The sequence below is a fragment of the Diachasmimorpha longicaudata genome, chromosome 3, assembly GCF_034640455.1.
Source record: "Diachasmimorpha longicaudata isolate KC_UGA_2023 chromosome 3, iyDiaLong2, whole genome shotgun sequence".
Taxonomy (NCBI): Eukaryota; Metazoa; Arthropoda; class Insecta; order Hymenoptera; family Braconidae; genus Diachasmimorpha; species Diachasmimorpha longicaudata.
The window spans coordinates 6493016-6517631 of record NC_087227.1 but is presented as its reverse complement, the minus strand read 5'-3'; the positions used below and the strand labels follow the sequence as shown (position 1 = coordinate 6517631).

General features: G+C 37.0%; 3 protein-coding genes and 1 non-coding gene across 11 annotated transcripts in view; 2 read left to right on the top strand and 2 right to left on the bottom strand.

Annotated features, from left to right (window-relative positions):
* The window catches only part of LOC135160400 (glycerophosphocholine phosphodiesterase GPCPD1-like), a 17099-nt gene extending 6263 nt beyond the window's left edge, over positions 1 to 10836 (bottom strand). Inside the window, exons 1-12 of one of the 5 annotated variants that reach the window (XM_064116907.1) lie at positions 10603 to 10836; positions 9966 to 10084; positions 9770 to 9843; positions 9535 to 9690; positions 5975 to 6096; positions 4762 to 5454; positions 4462 to 4572; positions 1974 to 2130; positions 1657 to 1810; positions 1301 to 1526; positions 973 to 1047; positions 84 to 239 (exon numbers count right to left, since the gene is read on the bottom strand). In XM_064116907.1, coding sequence (XP_063972977.1) covers positions 84 to 239; positions 973 to 1047; positions 1301 to 1526; positions 1657 to 1810; positions 1974 to 2130; positions 4462 to 4572; positions 4762 to 5454; positions 5975 to 6013 — 1611 coding nt within the window. In that variant the 5' untranslated portion in view covers positions 6014 to 6096; positions 9535 to 9690; positions 9770 to 9843; positions 9966 to 10084; positions 10603 to 10836. Of the gene's footprint in view, positions 1 to 83; positions 240 to 972; positions 1048 to 1300; positions 1527 to 1656; positions 1811 to 1973; positions 2131 to 4461; positions 4573 to 4761; positions 5455 to 5974; positions 6097 to 6209; positions 6312 to 7270; positions 7541 to 9534; positions 9691 to 9769; positions 9844 to 9965; positions 10085 to 10602 lie in introns of those variants that run through there. The other 4 variants (XM_064116908.1, XM_064116906.1, XM_064116909.1 and 1 more) reach the window with 4 other exon arrangements.
* Positions 7604 to 24616, top strand: LOC135160427 (uncharacterized). Of its 3 annotated transcripts, none has more exons than XM_064116967.1 (5): positions 7604 to 7708; positions 22755 to 23222; positions 23316 to 23380; positions 23814 to 23937; positions 24168 to 24616. In XM_064116967.1, the coding sequence occupies exons 2-5, from the start codon at positions 23003 to 23005 to the stop codon at positions 24287 to 24289; spliced, it is 531 nt and encodes a 176-aa protein (XP_063973037.1). In that variant the 5' UTR covers positions 7604 to 7708; positions 22755 to 23002; the 3' UTR covers positions 24290 to 24616. The 3 variants fall into 3 exon arrangements, with proteins under 3 accessions (XP_063973037.1, XP_063973036.1, XP_063973035.1); XM_064116966.1 differs by lacking the exon at positions 7604 to 7708 and adding an exon at positions 18767 to 20589 and having other exon boundaries at positions 22325 to 23222; XM_064116965.1 differs by lacking the exon at positions 7604 to 7708 and having other exon boundaries at positions 18767 to 23222.
* Positions 11473 to 24616, bottom strand: part of LOC135160394 (protein phosphatase PHLPP-like protein) — a 67704-nt gene continuing 54560 nt past the window's right edge. For both annotated transcript variants that reach the window (XM_064116893.1, XM_064116894.1), the window contains 12 exons: positions 17964 to 18108; positions 16873 to 16995; positions 16627 to 16780; positions 16072 to 16132; positions 15571 to 15825; positions 15248 to 15454; positions 14661 to 14823; positions 13993 to 14276; positions 13024 to 13796; positions 12638 to 12884; positions 12219 to 12515; positions 11473 to 12048 (listed from right to left, as the gene is read on the bottom strand). In XM_064116893.1, the coding sequence (XP_063972963.1) occupies positions 11862 to 12048; positions 12219 to 12515; positions 12638 to 12884; positions 13024 to 13796; positions 13993 to 14276; positions 14661 to 14823; positions 15248 to 15454; positions 15571 to 15825; positions 16072 to 16132; positions 16627 to 16780; positions 16873 to 16995; positions 17964 to 18108 (2896 nt within the window). In that variant the 3' untranslated portion in view covers positions 11473 to 11861. The remainder of the gene's footprint in view (positions 12049 to 12218; positions 12516 to 12637; positions 12885 to 13023; positions 13797 to 13992; positions 14277 to 14660; positions 14824 to 15247; positions 15455 to 15570; positions 15826 to 16071; positions 16133 to 16626; positions 16781 to 16872; positions 16996 to 17963; positions 18109 to 24616) is intronic.
* On the top strand, positions 17531 to 17652 carry LOC135161057 (U5 spliceosomal RNA). The gene has a single exon (XR_010298688.1). It is a non-coding gene; the product is annotated as a U5 spliceosomal RNA (small nuclear RNA).

Here is a 24616-nt window from a genome sequence, read left to right as displayed (position 1 = left end):
ATGTGAGCTTTGTAATTCTTTGAATTTAAGTTTCCACTTGGGTCTGGGATCTAAAAATCTATTAGGACCTTCAGGTTATTTACCTTCAGCTGCATCGTCCACTTGATCTCGATATTACATCCAACATGCATGTCCAGCTCCTGGAGAACAGCCTGAAGGGTAGGGAACGGCTGATGGTCCTCGAGATCCTCGTCGAAGAACCTTGGATTCTTCTCTCGTGCCTCCGCTAGATGATAAACCTGAAAATAATTCACTGTGTTAATTTCCATCATTTGTGCGTATGAAAATTCCGCCATTTTCATAATTTATTCCAGCAACAAAGTAGTGAAACATAATAGAATAATTTATTTTTCACATCTCGTCAGTCAATAAGTATCTCAATAATCATTGGATCACAGACAATACATTTAGATAAAATTTTTCGATTCAATATAAAACTAATAAATAAATTAATGAATAATCAGTCAATTTAAATTTCACGACTATTTGTTATGGTGTTAACTTTTCTTTAACAAACATTAATAAACTTCGATTACTTTTAGGAACACGCACGGGTCGATTATTTTTAGAAACAATCACGAAAAATGTGAAATTTTATTCATTACGTTTTGCAAAAAAATGCAAAAAACTAGGCAGATACTGGTGATAAGTTCTACGTGAATTTGCTATTCAAGCAAATGATTTTCATCAATCATGAATTAAAATTTTGTTTACTCATCCTTCACACGAGGGGGTAAAAAATTATTAATCACAACTGGTATATTACTCAATTGATCGATTGCATGACTCATCAATCGAATAATTTAACTGAATTTTACAGTTCTCAATGACTGATCTTCCAAAGTTGATCGATTAATGGAACCTGAAAAATTCAGAGAAGACTCATGCGTTCGATAAATGGCTGATTCATTTGAAATTTTAATTCAATCAATTGTAGACCTAGTGGTCTGCCCAAGCTGTGTGTAAGCTCACCAGTTTAACCCTTTGCTCATCGTTATCAAAGTGATGCAGCACCTTACCCATCGAGTCATCAGGGTAACTAATATCCTGTTAAATTTATATTATATTCATAAACATTGATAATTCTGACGAAATTCTATGAAGTATGAATGCGTGATGCCCAGGTCGGATGAAATAATTTTTTTTTCTATTTCATTTCGCGAAACTCTCCGTAGCTAATGGGTTGAGTGAAAAGTATCAGAACACTTCATAACTCACGTTTCTGTACTGAACTGATAAAACGATATAATTTAATTCATCTCCAACCCTATATTTATGGCTATCTGACAGGTTCACTCACTTTTAGAAGATGCAACTGCTCTAATGTGAGGTCCTTCACCGGTATTTCAAGCATATCCATTGCATCGATTTGCTTTTTACGTTTTAAGGAAATGGAAACGTGGAAGTCGTGATAGATGACGGGTATCATGTCCTTCGATAATTGTACATCGAATTCTACCATATCCGCACCGTGATCAGCAGCTGTTTTCAACGAAGCCATTGTATTTTCCCTGACATTAGCACAGCTATAAAAATAAAAAAAATGTAAACAATACATTTCAACCCCTTTCAGAAATCAACGAAATGAAAATGGCTTTCAATGTTGTAGACGGAACAAATGCTCAGGGTTTTTTTTATGATTTTTGAGATACTCACTTCTTCATTTCACATTTAAACGATGTACCCAATCCCCTATGGCCAACGTCCAGCCCTGACCATCTTTGTTCCCAGTGTTTGGCGTACGAGATACTCATGTCCCAGGGATAATCGGCAATCGCTTTAATAGCTACGTACTCCACAGTCAATTGCCCTAAACAATACAAAGAAGATAAATAATTTCTGACGAAAGATTGTCAAATATTTCGGAACTTAAATACCAGGAAATTTCTAACATTTTGAAAATGAATTTTGGGAAAAAAAAGACCGAGGCAGACTCGAAATTTCATGAAAATATTTAGTATCAGTGTACTCACCAATTGGCCTGTGCTTGGTACTAGTGATAGGCACCGTCAGCATTCCTACACTTGCTTGGAGAGTGCTGGGAAGAATGTAGCTAAACCCAATATGAGTTGGCGGTGAGTCCCCAGGATAAACCCTTGACGTGTAAACATAGAAGTCCACTAGATACGCCTGAAACAAACCTGACATCAGTATAAATTGAAAAGGCCCAAAACTTAAATCGACCAGACACCAACAACATTTAACTGTCTGCAATTGTGACTTTATGATTAATTTCTTAAATCATCCACTATCTGAGCCTGTATTGATCGTCATTAATTGCTGCTGATGATTAAAGTACATTAGATAAATTATATTTGACAATGTTTTTTCGTCAAAGTAGCAATCGACGAGTCATTCGAATAATTTGAGGTTTTATTTGTCACTGGTATGCAAATAATGATTCGGCAGGACCATCCGTGAAACCTCCGTTAATGGGATAGTTGATTGGGCGATTAATTGGGCAGCGAATTGATGAATCGAGAATCGTAGATTTTATTTCAGGATTACGTGGGACTATTCAGGAAGCTCTTTTGTGATTTTCAGTTGGGGGTTAAATGGTCTTTAAGTACAAAAGGCCTCTGTAGACATTTCTTCAGAATCAGATTATTTTAAGGAGCGAGAGATCCTTGAGATTTTTATTGTTACGGGTCGAATCATCCTTTGATCACCCTAATCTCAAATGTTTGGGCTCATAACATATAAATCCATCGAAGCTCGAGAGAAATAGAGAAAGTTTGACGAGAACTTCTTTGATGGCGTATTGAAAATTGCAAAAAAAATTTGAGAAAAATTGCATTATCTCGCGTCAATTCGGAAATATTCGAAAGGACGTTGGAAAAGTCAAATTGATGAGAAATGATTTGATAATCGATAGGTTCATCATTTCACTACTATATTAATCTCACAATTAGCCCGTCGATTAAACAAAAATTAATCCAATTAATTATCACACTCTAGTCCAACCAATAGTACCGTATCACCACAAGTGCAATAAATCAGTACTCAGTGACTGGAACGAAAAAAAATCAACATCAATTTACTGTCACATAATTATCTCCATAAATTTTGCTTAAAAAAACCAGATAGCCGTTTTCGTGAAGGAGATCATTTCCCACGAAAAAGTAATTTTCCAGTTCTCTTAAATCCCAATAATTATGGAGAGGATTGCACAGTCAAAAAAATAAACCACTGACTTATTTCAAATTCCTTATACCAAAATAATGAGATCAATGATAATCAGATTCATCACCTGCCAGTATTCCTAACCAATCAACTCAATGAAGTGAACAATAATAAATAATTTGGTTTACAGTGATTTTTGTCTGAGTGTTATTTTTTTTTCAATTTAGGAAATAAAAATTAAATAAATGAGAAGAACAATAAAACAGCTTATTCTGGAATTGGCCGCCCTGAGGTGCCACGGACGTTTCAGAAGAGTCGGTCAGAGCTAGAAAATAATGTAATAATAAAAACTAAATGGATAAAAGAGTGATGGGACTCTCACCATTTTCAGACGCACACAGATGGACGAGACGTGACAGTATTGATATCGTTTTCTTAATAATCCGATATTCCCAAAATCATCCCACAAAAATATGTAATGACTGTCTAAAACGATGGTAAATTATATTTCATCTCTTCACCCCTGAATTTTTATGAATTCACTAATTCCCCCCATTCCAGGGTTACAAATCATATACGACGACGTCCTCATTCTCATTGAATTTATCTGCCTGAACTACCAGAGAAAAAACATTCACCGAGCTAAAAAAAAAGTTCAGATCTAAATAAAATGCCAATCCCCCAGACGAAATTTCACGAACATCAACACCATCATATCTCGGTGCGTTGTCATGACACAGACGATAAAGCAGACGACGCATTTAAAAAAGGCATCTTGTTACATCAGATTGCAATGCCACCTTCTTGGATTACAAGTGGTCAATGGTTGGATTCCATGTTCATCCAGCCCAACAAACGGCACATCGTTGATGATCCAATGGTGGCTGCTGGACAAGTTTAATGATATTTTTCTTTACAAAATAATAGGTTTCATTACAGAGGTGATAAGACGTCCCGGATAACTCGTAGTCTACTGAAAACTCACATGATATGGTCAATATGATGAGTCGAATTTTTATCTATCTTCGATTTGTTATTTATTGCTGGAACCAGCGAATGACTTATTTCTACTCGTTCTCATGTATTTTCGATTCTGCAGATTATTTCTGGCCAATGAATGAACGAATCAATTCGCGAGATCAAACAGTGGGTGACTGATTGTAGTAAATACCGAGTGATTATGTATTTTTTTCTACAGTTGTTATTGGTTCTTTTTTATGTGCGGAATGGTTTAAATGGGATTTATTCAGTCTCGTTGCGTTGCCGTAAGCAATAAATATCAAATCAGGATTATTATTCAAGATGATAAAGCGATGATTCTGACTACGTCGTACTTACGATTGTGTCTGGGTATCGTACAGCCACACTGAAGATCACAGTCTCATCTTCTTCGTAGGGGCGACCGAACTGCTGCTGGTACCTGAAGGTTGCTTCTTCATCATTCATTACCTGTAAATAATTCATTTTGGCAAAGTATTAAAATCTAGATTAAAGCTTAACGTAAAAGGAGGCGAAGAGTTTATTTTCTTGTGGAATTACCAGGCGAGTTGGTGATTTCGACAAAAAAAGTTAGATTCTCTGACTCTGACTATTCAAACTTTACGTAAATGAAAATGCAGATGAGAATTTGATACTCACACTAATCTCTGTAATACTGAAAGCGGGTTGATCGACGATATCCTGTGTGTCCATTGACAGACTGTCCTCCACACATTCACCAGCAAACTGTGGCATCTCGACAGAGCTGTGCCTGACTAGATTAACAGGTGTCATCTTAATATACAATTTTTTATTTTGCAGTCTGTTTTTCCACAATTTAATCGGATTATTGAAGAGTTTGAACTGAATGACAGTTTCGTCTGTCAACCACCCTCGTTCAATCTTGCAGTAACCATTGTGATATCCAAATTTTTCAGGTTCGGGAACTGAGTCCTCAGTAAAATTACTGGAAGTATTTTTCTTTATGTTTCGGGGCTGCATGTGTGTCTCCCATTTACGAATTATCAAGGTCTTTGCTGAATTTTTGGTTCCATTGGACTGACAGACGACAGCGATGAAATAACGAAATTGAACTTCAGCGTCTGTTGGAAGAGATATTTTTGTTGAGAAGATCCTGCCCTCTTCGGTTTCGTCGAATCTCAACTCTGAGGCACTGTTGCCGTCTTCGTTGAAGAGCTCGTCCGACTGGTTCCCCTCGAAGGCTGTGGAGTGCCCTGGGGAATCGCCCGACGTCTCCTGGTGCAGTTGAATGGCTTGATTGTGATTCCAGGCGCCTAGTTCAGGAAGGTTTCCCACTACGTAGACGAATTCATTTTTTGCTAGGCCTGATACCTGTCAGGGGGGAATCGTCGTGTTATTTTGATTGCCTTTTACGTTAATTTTCAACATCTTAGTAAACATTATTCGCGACAATAAAAAATTGAAGTTATCGATTTTGTTTTCTAGACATTTTGTTGGAAAAAGCATTTTTTTATTTATTCTGCATTTATTTCTCCATTCACGGAAAAACACTTTGTTGTTTTAATCGGTTCTGCAGCATCTGTATATATCTGTGCTTGTTTTTACAAAGTCAATGATAATTGTTTTTTATAAAATGTGTTTATCCCGAATATATATATGTTTTGCTTCAGTGAATGTTCTTCAGCTGAAATTTTCTCGTTTCATTAAGATTCTGAGATGAATATCATTTAAAAAATTGGAAATTCCATAGCTTCTGCTGATTTTATTAATTATGTTGACCTTATAAAATCCAGCACTGACCATAATTGATTACCCTGGGTCACGGAGTTTTGTATATGCGGATTGACCTTTCTCTTTCGATCAATAGAATTGATGAAAAGGATGAGCATACCTGCACTCTAAAAAGCCAGTCCCTTTTTGTGCCCTTCATTGCGGAGGCCTGCTGAGCCACCTCTGTCGGAATGATTCTCTCTGGCTTCTCCAAATTTCTGATTTATCGGCCGTTTGTGCTCTCTGAAAATCGAAACAAATGTCCATTGGCGTCATCTCAATTCTTGGAATTAACCAACTTTATTGATGTGCGATTCTAAGAGGAAAACAGCGTACACTTTTTTTTACAAACTTACATAATCCATAAAAAGGTATCTTGACATTTTGTTCTAGCATCAGTAATTGTCAAGCCAATGAGGTGATTAATAAACAGTGTTTACACATGCTTAATTCCCTTCCTGATTTGAATAGTTTTATGACATGTGAATAAATCAGGAATTCAGTTGATAAGAGAATTTATGCCATATCTGTGTCATTCAAATAATTTTATACTATCAAAGTCTAGAAAATTTTGAGAATTTCGGGACAGACTGCTCGTATTTTTATTCAGCCACGTTACTCAATAATTTAAAATTGTAATGAAGTTTTGAAGAGAATGTTTTCCCCCTTCAGTCAAATTAAATATTACTATTGCTAATGTAACTGTCAAACTGTAGATGAAATTGAAAATTTGTTGCCAGCAGTTTGCTAGCCAGCTCCTCCACATCGTTAAAACGAGTTGTGATTAGTCATGATAACACCTCCATTCGATTCGGACGAATCAAGTTTCATTTTAAAGCTTAGAAAAACATATTGAAGATCGCTAGTGAAGGAATTCTTCTTAGAATTTTTCAAGTGATTCACCATTTAAGTTCTGTCCCGTTTTCACTACTTCCTGCTCAACTTGTGCTACTGTTCAGAAAATGTTCATTATCTCTTCAACGAGTAATTCTACAAAAAAATGACAGGAGCCCTTTTCTGTAATTCAGAAAATTCCTAACAAAATATTACTCATGACATTTTCTCTTAAAATCACTCCATGCTGAGCTAATCCTCCGCCAAGTAAAAAAAAAAATCGGTTCACTCACAGAAGCTCCACAAATAAATAATTCCAAATTCTAAATTCTAAATAAAATTCCCATAATCCTCTAGCGATCGTTACGAATGTCTACTCGAGTAATTTTGTCATTATACGATTACTGAAACCCCATTTCCCACGGAAAACGTGATATCAGGAACTCTCAAACTCCTTTCAATTTTCTTCATTTTTCGTCAAAAAAATACTGAAAAAGCGACACTTAGTCGTGAAGAATAACCAATTGTTAACTGTAGAACAAAAAAATCGAATGTTCTGTCATAAAAACTGATGTAAACTCACGCACAACAGCCGTCAGTTATCACCCAAAGTGCAACACTCTTATGATTTGTCCTGGTGAAATAAATATCTCTGGTTATTTAACCAAAGGCACAAGTTGGTGGCCAACAACACTGGCTGAGTGTGACACAATCTTAATCATTGGCATATTTGACGATTTGCTTTCTCGTTAGAATGAAGCAACAAAGACTGAGTAACACTCCACAACCATAATACACAAATTATTTCAGTGAACTGAGGGAAAAGGAGAGCAGTGTTGCTGGGGCTGGAAGTGTGGCAACAGTGAAGGCCGCGATGGGGGGGGAGGGGGGGGGAGAGGTCAACGTTAGCGGGAATTAGGAATTGCGGAACTGAACCGAAGCCGAATAAACTTCATTCGATTTCACTGAAGGACAAGAAATTACTTCCGCAGATTTTTTAAAATTGTAAATTAGTGATTAGGTGAGTTGATGAAGGATTTAAAAAAAATTCAATCGATTGGATTCTCATTTTATTTCGTTCCTGAGTGGAGGATCACTAAATATTTGCGTTTTGAGTTTTTTTATCAACACATTATTGCTCCAACACCAACGAAAATCCATTTCATTGTGTCGTTCTTTGTTAGGTTCAAATGAATGATTTATTTATGTCAGATAATTTCTTCGGGCAATCCCCCTTTCAGGAACTGAACCCATAATGACTTTAACACTTGACATAATCAAGACATTTGAATTTTTCGGTTCGATTCCTCGCATCCCGTCATTCAAAAAACCGAGGGACATTCTCCCGGATATGATGTTGCAGATTATTCAAGTGCTTCCGGTCTCATTACCAATAAATCTAAAGTCCCATTGGGGCTGAAGGATCACGTGATGACCATTAGTTTTACCAGTCAATTTCCTGACATTCAAACTAGTCAAATCTCTCGACTAAAAATAGTGTCCTCAGAGTGAAGTTAAAATTCGTCCCATCGGCGCAGATTATTCGGCAATGATTAGTGACTCCCTATTTTCTATATTTGAATCATCTCTGTAATGAGATTATCCAGAGAACTGATTCCCCGCTCATCTGCATCAAATGACATCGTTCATCATAAACGGTCTCCACCGGAAAGCACTTGTTAAAAATTTTTCGTATAATTTGTTGATAGATGAGAGCAGGAATGAGGCTCAATTGAAATAAATAACTATCACAATTCAACCGGAAAGATTTCCATTAAATTTTTTTTTTTAAGAAATCAATTATTTTGGAGTTATCGCTCTCGATGGAGATAGATATCTTACCGGCATTGACTGACGGACCGGTTCGTCCACACGTGCATCAGCCGTCGCACGTGGTTAGTCCAGGTCGTAGCAGATATAGCACGTCATAACTGATCGAATAAAGTGGCAATGGAGTAGATAATATATGTATATATGTATATAGACACTACGTACGAGCTGCGGTGTAAATAGGATAATATGACAAAGGGAAAATTGAGTGTGATTTTCATACGGAATGTAAAGTTGATTCGTTCGCGCATTCTCCAGTATTATGACGGCATTAAAAAGTATCTCAACAATCTATTAAACAATTGCGAACCGCAATTTAATGAGTAGAGACCTCGTAAATGAACATTTCAAGCGCAGTTCATTGAACTCTTATTTTACACTTACTCATTATAAATTATTAATTGATATTGTTCGGACAAAATTTTTTTTTTAATTAATTTGGAACAGTATTTTTATTCCTGTGAAAAATTACGTGTTCGGATATTAATGTTATTTGTTTGAATGATCGAAATCGATTGATAGTCTCATTATATTGCATTGAGAATTATTCGATTTTGAGGAGTTCGATCAGAATCCGATTGTAATAATTGTTCTAATCGGCTGTGGGTGGGGGGACCGTGCGTTTGACGCAAAAGTTGTTTTCCTTAAATTATCATCGCGAGTCCAACTGTTCGTCACGTGCGTCGCGATCAGACCCGGGAGAATGGCCAGCCGTTCGACGGACTTTGACCCGATGGCCGAGAAATTTTAATCATGTTAATGATGATTTCATTAACAAGTTCCCGTCTGATTATCGGAAGAGTAAGTCTGATGTTCTTTGGGACAAGGGATCAATCTTAGTAATCCCAACCCTATAGCGTGTGAAGAGTAATAGGAAACTGAGGACTTTTCACCCAAGGGCTGGATATCGTTTAAAAATTAATCGGATAATTGAATTATTAAATTTCCTTAATCATCTATTCTCTCGTGGTATTATCCTAGGGTAATAGAAATTGATCGAAATTTTGCGACATTTACCTTGAGTGTTTGTATTTATAACATTGAATAAGACGCGCCAACTCACGTCGCGACGTTGTTGTCTAATGATATTTCTCAGCGAAAAGCAGTATAATTAAAGCGATGATCACACTTGTTATATATCTCTTTCTGGCAACCGATTTAATGGCAGGGTAACTGCAAAATAAACAACTTCATCACATGATTTCTCTCGTGTAATACAAATAATGAATGGATTTATCAAATATATTCAAACCTTAAGGATTTAATTCGCAAACACCCAGTCAATTTGCACAATCCCATGATTGCTGGACATATGGTACTGGACTGCTGGTAAATTGAATTGCGGATGAATTCAAATTAACAAAAGAAATTTAGTGTGAATAATATTTTGTGTTGAAGAAAAAAAAAATTGTTTTTCTTCTATCGCTCCGTTTATCTTTTTTGATTACCATTATTGATCGGGGGGAGATAAGTACAGCGATTAGACTTGCTATGGCCTCCATTGGTTCCCTATTTTTCGTCCATTACATGAGGTCACGTTCGATTTTTCTCAACCGCGTGTAAGCGTCTAGGAGAGATAAAACTTGAGTCATACGATTGCAAAAAAAAAACTCATATCTATCATGGAGAGTATTGGAAAAATGCTAAGGTTACAGGGACTCAGGCGGTTACGTCAATCGAGTCTATTTGTTCAGTCATTTTCTTTGAAATTTCTCAGTTCAAACTCTGGAAAATAATCCAATTTAAGAGGAGTGTGATAAAGGGAGATGTATTGAAGACCATTTGTCAGGGTTCTTACGAGAATTTATTGGGAGACATTTATGTTGGATATTTTATCGGACATCAAGATCGTTGTTCAGCAGTGAACAACGACACACGATCAATTGATTTGAATTAATTATTAAGTGCCGGTAGGATAATTATCGTTCAGCACAATCCACTTTCGCTAACAAGTGCCAGGCTGTCAATCGCACATGCCCGCACATTCAACAATAATCTGATTGCCCAAATATCGACTATAAACGCTCCTGAGTGGGATGAAAATCTAACATTTTAACTGGTGTATAATTTTTCACGATTTCTCACCTGTTACTGAAATATTTCAAATGAGATCTCCACATGTAGTTGACAACTCAATGCAAGATCTCTCGGATTTTCTCAGTGCTCATTTACTCTCAACTTCGCAGACATCAACGGAATAATGAAAAATCTGGAAAATTGTCCTACGATAACGGAGACCGCAACGTCAAGGACGAACAATGCCAGAGAATGCAGTTATTCAGTTCCGCGTATGAAATCACTGACCTTGACTGCAGTGGGCATACAGCCACGCTATTGCAAATTCAAACCACTTCTGCACTGGCACTCGAGTTCATAGGATCGATAATTCGTATCATAAGTTGTTGAAAAAAAAACCTGTCTCTTGAACAAACATAAATAATAAAACATTAGATTTCGATTCAACAGCGAAGTTCAAGGCCAATACAGTCGTTTACGAGAAAAACGACTATATAAATACGGTAGTAGAAGGTGGATATTTTGTTTTCCACCCTCGGTATGAGAATGGTGAAGCAATGATAATGATTCGAGGACACCTGATAGCGTTGAAAGAAAATGTAGTGGAATTGGGTATGACAATTACCGCTATTTAATTGTCTGAATGAATATTTTTTACCACTTTATTCTGATTTTATTTCAACTTGTTATTGACTCCAGACGCTCATATTACTCTTATCGATTAATTTTTCTCTTGTTTGACATTAAGTCGTACATTGTGTCGGCTGAGGGGTGATTATGCGATGAAATATTTTTTCACAGTAGAACTATTGATCAACAGAGCCAAACCAGTTTAATGAATAAATGATAAAATTGAATAATAATTTTCAGACTGTATAAATATCCTAAAATATTTAAATTGAGTAATAAAAAAAAATAATGACACGACAGAGCTATCAATTAATCTGTTCATCAATCAACAATAACTATAATCATTAATAAAAAATACAATTATCCACATGCTTTGTTGTCATGCACCTTGTCAACTTTTGTATTATTCTTACCATTTGGTGCTGCAACAAGGTGACTGTCGATTTGAATACTGGTGCGTAAATAAGATAACGTCACCACACATTTAATTTCATTAACAAACCCCTTCATCTTATTATCTTATCATCCTATCAACAATTTAAAAAATATTTACAGCTTTCCACACAAATCGGAATAACGATATAAAAAATGTATAAAAAAATTCACACAGTTGACCAAAAATTCGTTATGGTAACTCTATGCAACTCGAAATAAACAATTCACTGGTGTTCCATTATTTCGTTAAGGTACTTCCTGCTCTATAATTCTGTGGTGGCGACACCCCAGTACTGTTGCATCCTAGAGGCATCTTGCTCTAGAGAGTCCATTCCCCTCTCCTGAATCACCGCAAAATCGTATTCCAGATTATAAGGCATGAGCCTCTGGAGGCTCCCAAAATATGCAGCATTGGGTCCACCATTTAAAAATCTTCTCCCACTCCCAAACCTGTTAGAAAAACCATTTGTTAAATCAACTTGACATTGCAACGTATTCTTTGAATATGTCGTTAACAAATGACACTATCATCATCGACAAAATTGAGGCACTTCAACAACAAAATCGTCCGACTACCACATTTTTTTATCAAACCGACTAATAATGATGTAATTACGTACCTCATCATGGGCCCTCTAGGGAGTGCGGGATTGAAAGACCTCGCGCTGCCAAATCTCTTCGAGAGAAACGGTAGATTCGCCAGCTGAGGAGTCGATCTGGATTGCCCCCTTCTCAAGGGAATCCTCGAAATGGTGTCTAATTCCTTATCAAACAGCATATGAGTATTCTGCTCAAGCATGTACTCCCAGCACCTAAACTGCTCTTCACTGAGGGCCGCGGTCCTCTCGGACTCTACGTCGTCCTTCCTCCGAGGGCTTTCGTGAACGATGACATTTTGTCGGCTTTTGGAGGCCGCTCTACAAAGAGAAATGGGGATTAATTATGAATTTTAATATCTCATCGTGTGATGCCCCAAAAACGGCCTTGTAACGGTTACAAGCTGTCCCGATTTTCTTGTCATATGAATTGGTATCATTACCTGGAAGCTGCGGAACCGGCCCACCCTCTTCCGGAGGTCCCCCTTGTTTTGAATGTACTATCCGTAGTTTGGTCCGATTGTCCACTGGGCGAGCTTCTGTCGTCTCTGAATGGAGGGCTGGAGTTCTCGGGATTACCCTGGTTCTTGAAATATCTCCCTGAGCCGGGGCGGGAAGGCCCTCGGTTTACCATGTTCTTGAGAACACCGTTGAGATAGAAACCCTCGTTTGCGTGGCAACAGCAGGCACCTGGTCCAGATGGAGCAAAAAAAGTTTTAAAAAGTTTCAATTTGACTTTGAATTTAATTTGATCAATATGACTGAATTGATGAATTAATGAATCGGTAAATGAATATTTCATCGTATTGCTCTTTAAAATAATCTTCACCTGGTGATTTATGAGCAGCTGGAGGACAGCAGCAAGCACATGAGCAGTTTCCCTCCCCCTGGGGTCGCCCTTTGGTCACAGCATGACGCAACTCCCTCATGAGCTGGTCCAAGTCCCCAGATGCGGGCCCGGTCAGTCGCACAACGATGATGCTTACGTTATCCTCAGCTCCATAACTCTGGGCGAGATCCTGGAGGCGTTTTGCTGCCAAGACTGGTGAGGCCTCCGCTCTGGCTTCCCTTACAGCCTCTTGAATTGTCAATACCTCCCACAACCTCTTATTCGCAAGGATTATGAACTCGTCGTCGTCCTCGAGGGTGACTTCCTCAGAGGATGGATCAGGTGTTACTAGAGGGAACATTGATGCATTCCCCAGTTGATGAGTAGGCGGGGGTTTCCTGGATGGGGCGAGCACGAGAGGACCAGCAGCCCTGCAGAGAACGGCTTGCGTTTCTCCACAGGATGATATTCTCAACGAATACTTTTTTGGGGCTCGAGAAAAGTTCTGCGGGGAGGAAAGTCTTGTGATGTGAATCAGAGTGGCATCCACTCCGTACCTTTGACCCTTCTCCTTTAATTCCCGGTGGGCTGATAGTAGAGTGTACTTCAGATAGTCCTTGGAAGTCTCTCGAATTGTCCGCTCCTCGAGGAGGAGGCGGGGAATCATCTCCTGAAGGGCTGAGGGAGCCTCTTGGTTTGTGCCACCATCGAAGATACCAAAGAGACCTTCGGTATTGCAGAAGGATGGCATTCGAATCTGGGAGATGTAGAGCCTTTGGAGTAGATTGACATGAAAAATAGAGGTGAACCGAAGCATTAGAATCGGTTAAACTCAAGGTTCCTCATTTTTATGTTACGTGCGTTCATTATGATCCCAAAAAGTCAAGAACTCCTTGTGGAGATATTCTTCTAAGTACTAGAAGCAGTCCACTTGGCTGAAATGTATAAAATTTTCATTTTATCACTCACTTCTCTCTCATTCCTGCAGTTTCCGAAAACCCAAGCCTCCAGGGGTGTTCGGCACTCTTCTCCGCACTGACTATCTCCTGTTGAAGGGGGTGGGACGGTAGACTCGGTCGATTTTGCCCCGATACATCGATTAGAGAGACTGGCCTTTGTGATCGATAGACTTGAAATTGTCTAGGATCAACGTGAAGCCTTGAGTTGCAGGAGATATCGAGAAACTGGAGCTGGGGAGGTACAAGGGTTGCCAGGTTGATTCTGTCTAGTTGATTGTGGGCTAGGTCGAGTACCTGAAAAATTTTAATGACATTAAGGGGGTGAGGATCACTCATAAGACTGTGATTCTGCCAAATCTCATGCACATGTTACTAAGCAACGCCATTCGGGGAAAATATTCGATAATTTCCCAACATTCGGAGAAATTATTATAACTGAGTATTTTCATCTCGAAGTCCAAATATAACATGAACGAAGAATTCAATATCCGCTCCCTAATTATCTATTCTATTTTTCCATCGGTCGATTCCAGTTCCCACAGATAATATTATTAAATTGGTAAATTCTTAAGATAACTTTACTAATTTATTTTAACTGGGTTATGAGCGGAGCTTTCAGTGAGGAAAATGTCCATCGACTTCTATCCACTTTAATTTAAAAAAAAATCGTGATGTTACCATTAAGGATGCAGTTTTATTGAATGTAGGACAGGTCAGAAGTCGATTAGAGTGTACTCTCAGTACACGCAGATGCTGCAAATTCGCAACATTGTCCGGGAGGTACTGCAGACGGTTACCAGACAGCACTAACTCTTCCAAATCGGGCCACGATGCGATGCAGCTGGAAGAGGATATTAAAACTTTTTACAAGGTGTTATCGCATCGTAAATAATATGAGTCGCGTAATATCTGATTGTCGGAAATAAATGGGCAATGTACCATGAGCACGGAGTAAATAATAGAGGGAGAGCATGTTTAGTAAAATTAATTGTTTTAAAATATTCCTAACTTTGTTTTTACGGTGAATGGTTCTTTTCGAGTTCTTTCGTCATTTTAATTGTCCAGAGAAAGGATGGCAAGCGTGCGAAGATCGCTGTTTGTTGCGCGAAGTGATGTAAAAGTATGGGAAATGTGAAATAGAAAAAAAAATAAAGGGCGCAGAGGGTCAACAGTTGACTGGTATCACATGGAATATTTTGCATAGTTGATTAATTTCTAAAATTTTCAAGTAACAAAATCACAAGAGGCATTAATCATCCTCATACCTCTCAGGAAGCGTATCCAGGACGTTGTAAGCCAGATGAAGTACACGAAGTGCCGAGAGTTTTCCCAAGGCGTCTAGTGCAGCATCCGTTAGACAATTACCAGTCAAGTAAAGTTTTTCGAGAGACGGGGATATACGATTTTTGGCTGCTTCCTCTGTGTAGGGCAGCTCCGATAGCCGATTGTTGGATAAATTCAGGACCTTCAACCTGGGGTGAAAACGAATAAATAAAGATTATAAAATCGATAGTATGAAGAACAATTGTTTAATTAATAAAGCGTTCCATCAGAATATGGTAGATCATGGAAAATGATTTCAAATTACCTCTCTGTATTTTGGAAGAACGTGGTTGGTAAAGCTGTTAATGCATTACCCTGGAGAGTCAAATGAACAATGTTGAGGGGCTTACGGGGAGGTGGAAGGGCTTGTAATCGGTTCTGAGGCAAATGAAGTACTTCAAGCCTCGATGGCTGCGATAATAGGCGGTCTGGTAGGGCTGTGAGATCATTGTGGGATGCAAAGAGCGCACGCAACCCTGGCAAATCGGATATCCACTCGGGCAGTGCATCCAGACAGTTGCTAAAATATTTAACGCCATTCATAAGTCAAGTTTAATCTTTGTGAAAGCCTCTGGAGCTGCTTCAACTTTTCTCGTACAGTTGAAACGTGAAAGGTTCATCAACGTTCATTAACGTAATGGATTTTTCGAATTTTCATTCGCTGATTATTCAATTTTTTTTGGCACAAAAAAATTATTAACGTTTGTTTTTCATTAGTTCAAATAGTTGAAATAGCAAAAATTTTTTGACAGAATAATTGACTTACTATGAGACATCCAGATGTTCTAGATTAGACGGTACAGGTTCAATAGTCAGTTTCTTGAGTTCTTGAAAAATAAAACAATAACTGAATTAAAGGCAGAAATAAACTCCAAAATTTGTTGCATTTCGAGAGGACAATTTTCTCATGGAAAAAAAAATATAATCGTTTTAGAATAGAGTTACTGACCAATTTTCCATAAAATTTTGTTGATATTTGCGGTGGAAACGTATGGAATTCTTTCAGATCAAATAATACTTGTCGTACAATAAATTACATTTTTACTGCCGATGGTTTGAATTCTTCTCGGAATATTTTTCCTGATTGTGAGAAAAATTTAATTTTTATGAAAGATATTAAATTTTTTTTTCATCCGGGGATCCGTAACCTCCGTAGAGCGTTACCTTACGTTCGGAATGACAAAAATGAAATTTACGTTCGAGTCTATAATATTTGATGTCACTCCGTGCGATAAACTCGACTTATTGCATACAATGACATAAAAGATTTAATTGTTACATTTTAAACCGACATTAATTAATTGCATATCACCGAGCTTACTATTATTTCCAGCAATGAGTGACACGAGATGCCTTCCGCAGAGAGTTAATTCCGTTAGAGAATTACGGCCACAGCGTGCACTCTGTAATTCCTGTAAAGCGCTGACATCTAATTTCTCGATGCTATTCTCGCTTACGTCCAAATGGGTCAAATTCTGTGACAAATACCGGAGAATTGTTAATGGTGATGAAGATGATGAAAATTATTTTCAGTTAGGGGGTGATTTATGGTGATGAATGTACTTACCCCGTAATTACCGAGAATTATATTCCCTTTTAGTTGATTATTACGGAGGTTTACTTTGTGGAGATTGGTGTTATTATTTTTTTCATCCTTCAGTTTAACAGTATCATTTTTGGAGAGGACATCCTGCAATCAATAAATTTGATCAATTCCATTACAACCGATAAAAATAGAAATTGTTCGCCTGTCATCTGCCAGTGCCCGCGGTAACGGCTGGAGGATTTTTTTAAACATTGATTTTATTTATTAAATGTAGTGATTTTTATCTCATCACTTGTGGCCGCCAAATAATTTTTTTTGCTTCAATGTCTCTTTAATGAACAGAGGAAATACAAATCAATGATTTTTAATAATTTTCCTTTGTATTAGATGATAAGACAACCTCTAATATCGCACTTTACTCAATCAAAACTCGTAAAAAAATTCCAAGTGCAGTCGTAACCCTGAAAATGGTGCTAAATGGTACCTAGTGCATGAATTAATTTTGGTCCGCTCTCGCATGTGGTCTATATCGATTTAAATTCAAACCTCCTCTGGGTGCGTGCGCCGCACCAGCGCTAAAGTTCATGGCAACAACACTAGATGGCGAACGATCGTTTCTATTTCTGCGTGAGAATTATCGGGTTTTAGTTCATAAAGGATCTGACGATGCGTTTGGATGTTACTCTGGTTTCCCTTCAACACACGCATAAATCTTTCGCCTTTTACTAAAGATTTCCGTGGAGGGGAACAATTGATGAGTCTATAAGACAATTTTTTGTGTGCCCGGCCAAAAGCTGGGTCGTAAACGAATTAAAAAATAATTACTTTTTCAGTAACAATAGGAGCAATCAATAATTCAATTGACTTATTTAGAAGTTTCAAAATGTAGGTGCAATTAGGTAGATTAATTTAGTTACCATTAACTATATGAAATTCTCTCAGGTGATTTTTGTTATCATGGCAATAGTTAGGCGTAAACAAATTTTTTTTATTGTCATTAAAAGTGAAGAAAGAATATGGGAAGTCATTACAATATCACAGTTTAGAATAGATGGGATTTCCTGCAGATTTTTATAATTTATTTCGGGATCAAGAATTGATTATGTACTTACCAAAGTCAGTGCCCGCATTTTCATAAATGACGGTAAACTCGTTAACTTATTTCCGGCCAGAGAGATGTTCCTCAGTTCCGTCAGAAGTTCAATTTCGGGCGGTAATTCCTTGATCCCATTACGATCAAGCACTAATTCCCTCAAACTGCGAAAAAGAACACAAGAAGAATTATTTTAGCATACATTAATCAACGATTTTAATTATGGTGTAAAAAAAATATTTTCATTTATACAAATTTTTTGCAAATCTCGTTATGCTCTACAAAAGAGATTCTCGTAGCCTCCAGGTTCGGAGATTTTTATCAAAAATTCACTGGAAAGTTTTTTCTGAAATATATTTATCCTACAGAAGATACAGGTCAACTGGAGTATCTTTGATCTTAGATAACTCGAGAGAGGGAAATTGATTCTTTAAACAATTTTGCGAAATATTTTCCAGGAGACAATGACGATTTGAAAAATTCAACTTCGTTTTATCTCACAGACTTCACGAAATATTTGATGTTTCACTTTCAAAGATTCGTCTGGCTATACAAGTTCCTATACAAAATTGTCTGAGAACAGGGCAAAGATATGGAAATATTCATCATTTATTTTTATAGGTAGGAAAGGTAGTTTTTTTATTAATAGTGTTTTTTTCGCCGATAAATTAGCATTATTCATATCATAACAATTAAAAATGAACACAATCCTTTAATGTTCTGGCAGAAAAACAATATTTTTGTAAAATATCAATTTTCCACACAGAAGTATTTGTTAAAAAAAAATTGTTTTTCTTTAATTGGGACATTCCCGCGGGGGGGGGGGGCTGATTAGGTGTCAATTATGGGAATATTATTCTCATATCGATAACTATATTATTGAAAATAGAAGAAATAATGTGTACACTAACCATAAGTACGCAAATTGCTAATTTACTTTCGAAAATAACGAAATGCCATTAAAGCAATTTTCCACTTATTTTGTATTTTTACTTTTTTTTATAAGAAAAATTTCTTTTCATAAACGAACGTAATAATCGTAACACCACATGTACAAGGAAGAAGGTATTGAGCACGCGTGCTAACTCGCACGAATCAAGTCAGTCAGGCTAGAAGGTTGGAAAGGATTGTCTACCGGATGTATCGTAAATTTTCGAGAAAACGTGATGTTAATTTTATAACGATAATAACCGCTAACATCAAGCATTCCATTAATTAATATTTCATAATGTGGAATTTCCGTTGCATCAATTGCGATCAGAAGATATCGCGGGCATTATTCACTAACATTTCCTAAATTTTAATATTTAGTCAATAGTTTGTCTTTGATCAAAACATTGCCAAGACATTGACAAATCAATGCCCATTAATTGTCGATACTTATCATAATGATTTATTCATTACTGTAATTATCTTGCCTCAGGGAACCACAACAGGAGATTACTCATTTATTAGCTGAAAATTAGCGCATCTGCGAATAATTATAAAAAAATATGTCTTGTCAAGAATTAAATTCTTCCCGGAAGTGTCTTTATATTCCTTTCCAAACACCTCATCAACGATTTATTCACAAATTACCCCGAACCGTGTCGATTTAAGGAAAATATTCAATTCAACATTTTCTGGTTTATCTGAAAATAAATGTTATTCACTACTTTCTGATAAAGCGAGTGGTTCCCCCTATAATCTCACCCTTTCAAATCCCAAATTCAACCCTATGGAAAAACATGCAAATATTCCAAAAAAACGTTACCCCCCACAGTGAAAAAAATAAAAAAAACAATATGATAAACTGTCCACCCGGGAATCATTAAATCCACCATGATATAATAAATCACCTCACAAAAGAGTTTAAAAAATCCACTGAACTCCCGAACAATCGTCCCTGTTATTTTCCTTTTGTTAAGAAAACAACAGCAAAAATAAAAGAGAGGGAAAAATCACTCCGAAATAACGAGAACGTTTTCAGCTCCAGATATTCAATTCTTCCGAATGCTCCAATAAATAAACTGTGTATCGATCTGCACACGAAAGAGGACAGTATCACAATAGTGGACTGGTCGAAAAATACGGGATGAAGCCCCCCTCCCCCCTCTACCCCCCCTGCCGGACGTAAGTAATATAAGTAGGGAATGTACGAAACGAAACGAAAGAAAGGAAACTCACTGCCGGCTCAGAGCCGTGGAAGCGTGGCGAGGAAGTCCTCGTATACCCTCGCGTCTGACCGCTGCACTTCGTCGAGATGTTCACGTAAAAATCGAGAAAACTCACATACTAACACAATGTATTGTTCGTTTACGAATGAAACGTACGTTTTTAGATTGAGTTGAAATCCAATTTCAGTCTGATTGAACTCAACATTGACCACTAGAATTTTTGTGGAGAGATATTCGAAAAATAAGAGAAGAAAAATATTACGTGACGACTAATGCACTTGTGTTGGGAGGAAAATATTTATGTTGATAATTTTCAATACAAAGAAATTAGTTTTTTCATTGTTTCGATACTTGAAATGCTTCAGGTGCACCAGATGCATTTTTGAGTGGCAAGTACTTCAAGGAGAATCGAAGAAAAACAGGTTGATGGAGAAATCAGGAAAAATTGTTGGGTAAGGGTACGAAGAGAGTGGAAAGGAGCTGATATAGGTCAATAATTATTGATAAAGATAATTGGAACTTTGAAAGTTTTAGTAAATCGACTTGATATTTGGGGTTGAGGGGAAACGGAAATCCTTTGTCAGTATGAAATTTTAGTATTGTGTTTTCTCCTGCAATTATTAATTTTATTTATGAAACGACTTCATTGACGCAATCATCGCATTGTTGAGTCGATAAGGTAGTTTCATAAATGAGAAATGATAATTGAAGGAGAAAGCAGAATTCTGAAGATGTTTCTTTTAGCATTTAAACACAGGAAAGGTTTAACAAAATTAGGAGGGATGCTGGGGTGATATAGAAACCTGGGGTTAAACGGATAGCCATTAAAAATGGTGCCAGTCTTAATAACAAAATGTTTTCTATGTATAAATAAAAACAAATTGATGAAATTAGTATTTGGAAAATAGTAGATTTCCTCACAATACGAGAACGTAAATAATCAATCAATCGATAAGTAAACATTTCTTTTTTACATTTTTTGTTATTACTTTATATGTTTAAAGATATGCCCAGATGCTACACAATGTTCTCTTCTCAGAAGTGAGAAAAAAAAAACCACCAAGAAATGATTGAATACAAATGCTGAGAAGTTGCGAAACAGTTTTACATAAAAGAACGGAATAACCCCTTTTCATGGCCACAAAGACTCCGCTCCCCAACAATTGGTGGCCAGTGCATCCGCCCAGTACCCAATGATCTCGCGGTTTATGTGGTGGTAATCTTCCCTGCATGGTATACACCAAAACTTTATGCCCCGAAGCTTGCAAACTCATTTTCGAAGTTTCCACTCACTTATCGATAAATCGTTACCCCGACTTTTATCAAGTTACGGTGGGGAAGAGTTGCTGCCGAAGGACGGAAAGTCTTTCATGGGTATTTTATGGTTGGATTAAAATGGTGTGTCAAAGTCGATCACCATAGCTATGCAATATCGCTGATATAAATTTGTTCAATTGCGTTGATGGGATTGTTAAGCTGTACCTGCACCGCATTCGCCGAAGGACGAGGGAAAACCTCATCCTTTGACGAGATCATCACTTGGCAGTGAACCCCGATCAGTGGCCGAATACTGGCCACTATTGTCGGCCGACGGTGCTAATAATAGAATAGATAATTGACATGTGATGACTTTGAAGAAGAATGTCAGTGACCTTTTGAAAATCTCGTCAAAATTCATGAGATACCGGCTCATTAATTGCATTTCAATGATTTTTTCAATTAAGATGAATGGATTCTTCTGTTATCTTATTTCGGAAAAAGTAAGTGCACTTTCCGTCTTAATGAGAGTTTCATATTCATTAAAATTCACGTGTCAATTTTATTATTGAAAATTGTAATGACTATCGTTTCGTTTCTAATTTCCATCAATCAGAGTACATTTCGAGGTCATAGGACCCTTTTATGACAATGTTACTTTGATAATTATCCTGGTTACAAGTGAATTATCAGCGTGATAATTTCGCAATAGCTCACCAATTGTTTTTCACGATTTTCCAATCGTCTCATTTATGTGTAATCACGACCTTCAGAAATATTTGCCAAAGTATCTGGAAGAATATTTGTAGATATGTGTGTGCATAGGTGATTAAACTCTAATCTCATGATTTTACTGAAATGGTATTATTAGATTTTAGTAGCAGAGGGGAGCATTATGGATAGGACCACCAGCTGCTTGATTAATTGTCTTTTTTGTTCATCTATCTAATAAAAGAATTAATTCCAGAGAACTCATATTTGCGTACAGTGATAACAGGTGAAATCATCACAGCAAATCCGAATGTCGGAATTTGACACACCTTTTGTAGACATTGCTTCACAGATGAATATGATTAACAAGTGTTCAAAAATTGTTGAAGCTCTCTGTGCGATAAACGAAGTGAACTTCAAATTATCGTCTTGAATATGTAAATGAGAGGAAAAATACCAAGATTTAAAATGGGAGCATTGGGGAGAGAAATGGAAAGCGTTTTCCGCTCCAGACGAATGATTTAAGCCCTTGAAATTATTTATAAAGAAGGTCTTTCATCTCCGTTACATCATCGACGTTCACCGGGATAATTTTCAATGCAAAATAAATAAATGTAAAATAAATTTGTAATTTTCGGTACCAATTGACATCTGGAATTCCCTATGCCCATCACTTTTTAAATCAGCCACTGGATTTTCGATCAAGAAATTATTTGAAGTTTGAATACAACAATGAATTGATAAGATTGTGAAGCAGAATTTTCCACTTCATAAAATGGTTAGAGGCATTTTCGTAACGACCTTGAACATGACAAAAGGTGGAAATCGCGTTGTCTCTGTTAGCACCATAAGACGAGGACAAAGAACTCCATTAATCACCCAAATGGTTTCATCGTGATAACACTACCTTATGGGTAGCTGATAAGAGAATTGAATGACATCTATAAAAATCGGTGGAGTCAGTTCAGTAACGTTAGAAGTTGATTGGAATCCTGACAGGAATCGTCACCACTGGTTTAAAATGGCAAACAGTTATTGTCTCGTTGTACTGGCAGTACTTGCCATGATTAGCATGGCATGCTGTGACGTTGTTACAGATGTGCCTTGTTCCAGAAAACCATTCCAGTCCTTCAGACTGGATTGCATCGCCGAAGGTAAATATTGAAAATTCTACAAACAAGGAGAACAACAACAACAACAACCATAATAATAATAATAGCAATAAATAATAATAATTTATTTCGTAGACGAAATTGTTCCAAATGGGGAACAACAAGAGATGGATGAATGTATATTCAGAGCTGCTGGAGTGGTAAGAACTTTCAGACTAAAAATATCAATAGGGCCTATGACCTGTAGCTCATAGGCTTGCTGAAAACATATGAATTTTTCTCAAATTTTTCGCATTCATTATGAAAGCACAAGGCACTTCAGTTTCTTATGGAATATAACACGTCTTGTAGAGATTGGATGTAATACTCTTTTTTTAAAAATAAACTCACTCATTTTTGGAATTTCATGTTCGTAAGCTTACTGGCAGTAAGGAACCGAATACAATAATTTTTTATTTATAAAAAAATGCAAATAAGAATAGAGTGTAACAATGCACTTGCATTATGGAGAGCAATGCGCAACTTTTTTGACGTAAAAGACCTGATAATTGGGCTATAGAATTGATTGATTTAGATATGAACAGGTGTATGAATTTTCCTGATTGAAAACCTAATTTCAACTTTGTTTAACAGATTCAAGAGGATGGCGAGATAGACATGCCTGCATTCCAGAACATTGTAGAGCTCGACGTCATCGACAATAAATACAAATATCTCACAGACTACATCGTCCAGCAACTTTTGTGCCTAAAAAAACGTAAAGTATAATGGAATTCATTTAGAAAGTTGGATTTTTTATCATTATTCGGGCTTAAGCACTTGCGTCCAGGAGAACAGGAAATTCCTCGAGTTCGAATATACTTAGTATTCCTTCACGAGTCTCCCTTGGGAAAAATAAATTTACCTATCACGATGTGATAACAAATGCTTCAAAAAATCATCATCATTGAGATATTGAAATTTCAATTGTTCCGATAATTATTGCAGACATCGACGGTAATAGTCTGAAAGACTCTGTCAGAGCCTGGATTTATTGTGAGGACAAGCAGCAGACCAAGTCTTTGTTGGAGAGGGCAGTATGCGAAGACGATGAAATTGCCAGCCATTAGGAATGATGATAAGGGCGAGTTTTACACCGAGTATCACTGGAGACAGAACGGTATGCCAACGATGAACATGGCCTTTGACCGAATTTTTGGCGAAATATTTCGGAATCTGAGAGACATAAAGGAATTTTCGCAACAACTATTTGTGTAGAATAAATTGAGGACAACGAATAAGTTTATAATAAACATTATACGAATAATATTAATTTTCGAAAGCATCTAATTGGTAAATGAATTATTTAATCTCTTTTGATTTGCAATAAATCTGTAAAACTTTGATGTATGAAACTCTAATGACAATAAATAGAGATATTCATTATTTTTGGGTTC

What these genes read in the sequence shown, in the direction of transcription:
- LOC135160427 (XM_064116967.1), top strand. Translation starts at nt 23,003, where the DNA reads ATGACATCTATAAAAATCGGTGGAGTCAGTTCAGTAACGTTAGAAGTT. An exon ending in TATTCAGAGCTGCTGGAGTG is followed by an intron (nt 23,381 to 23,813) that starts GTAAGAACTTTC and finishes TTTGTTTAACAG; the next exon opens with ATTCAAGAGGATGGCGAGAT. An exon ending in ACTTTTGTGCCTAAAAAAAC is followed by an intron (nt 23,938 to 24,167) that starts GTAAAGTATAAT and finishes TAATTATTGCAG; the next exon opens with ACATCGACGGTAATAGTCTG.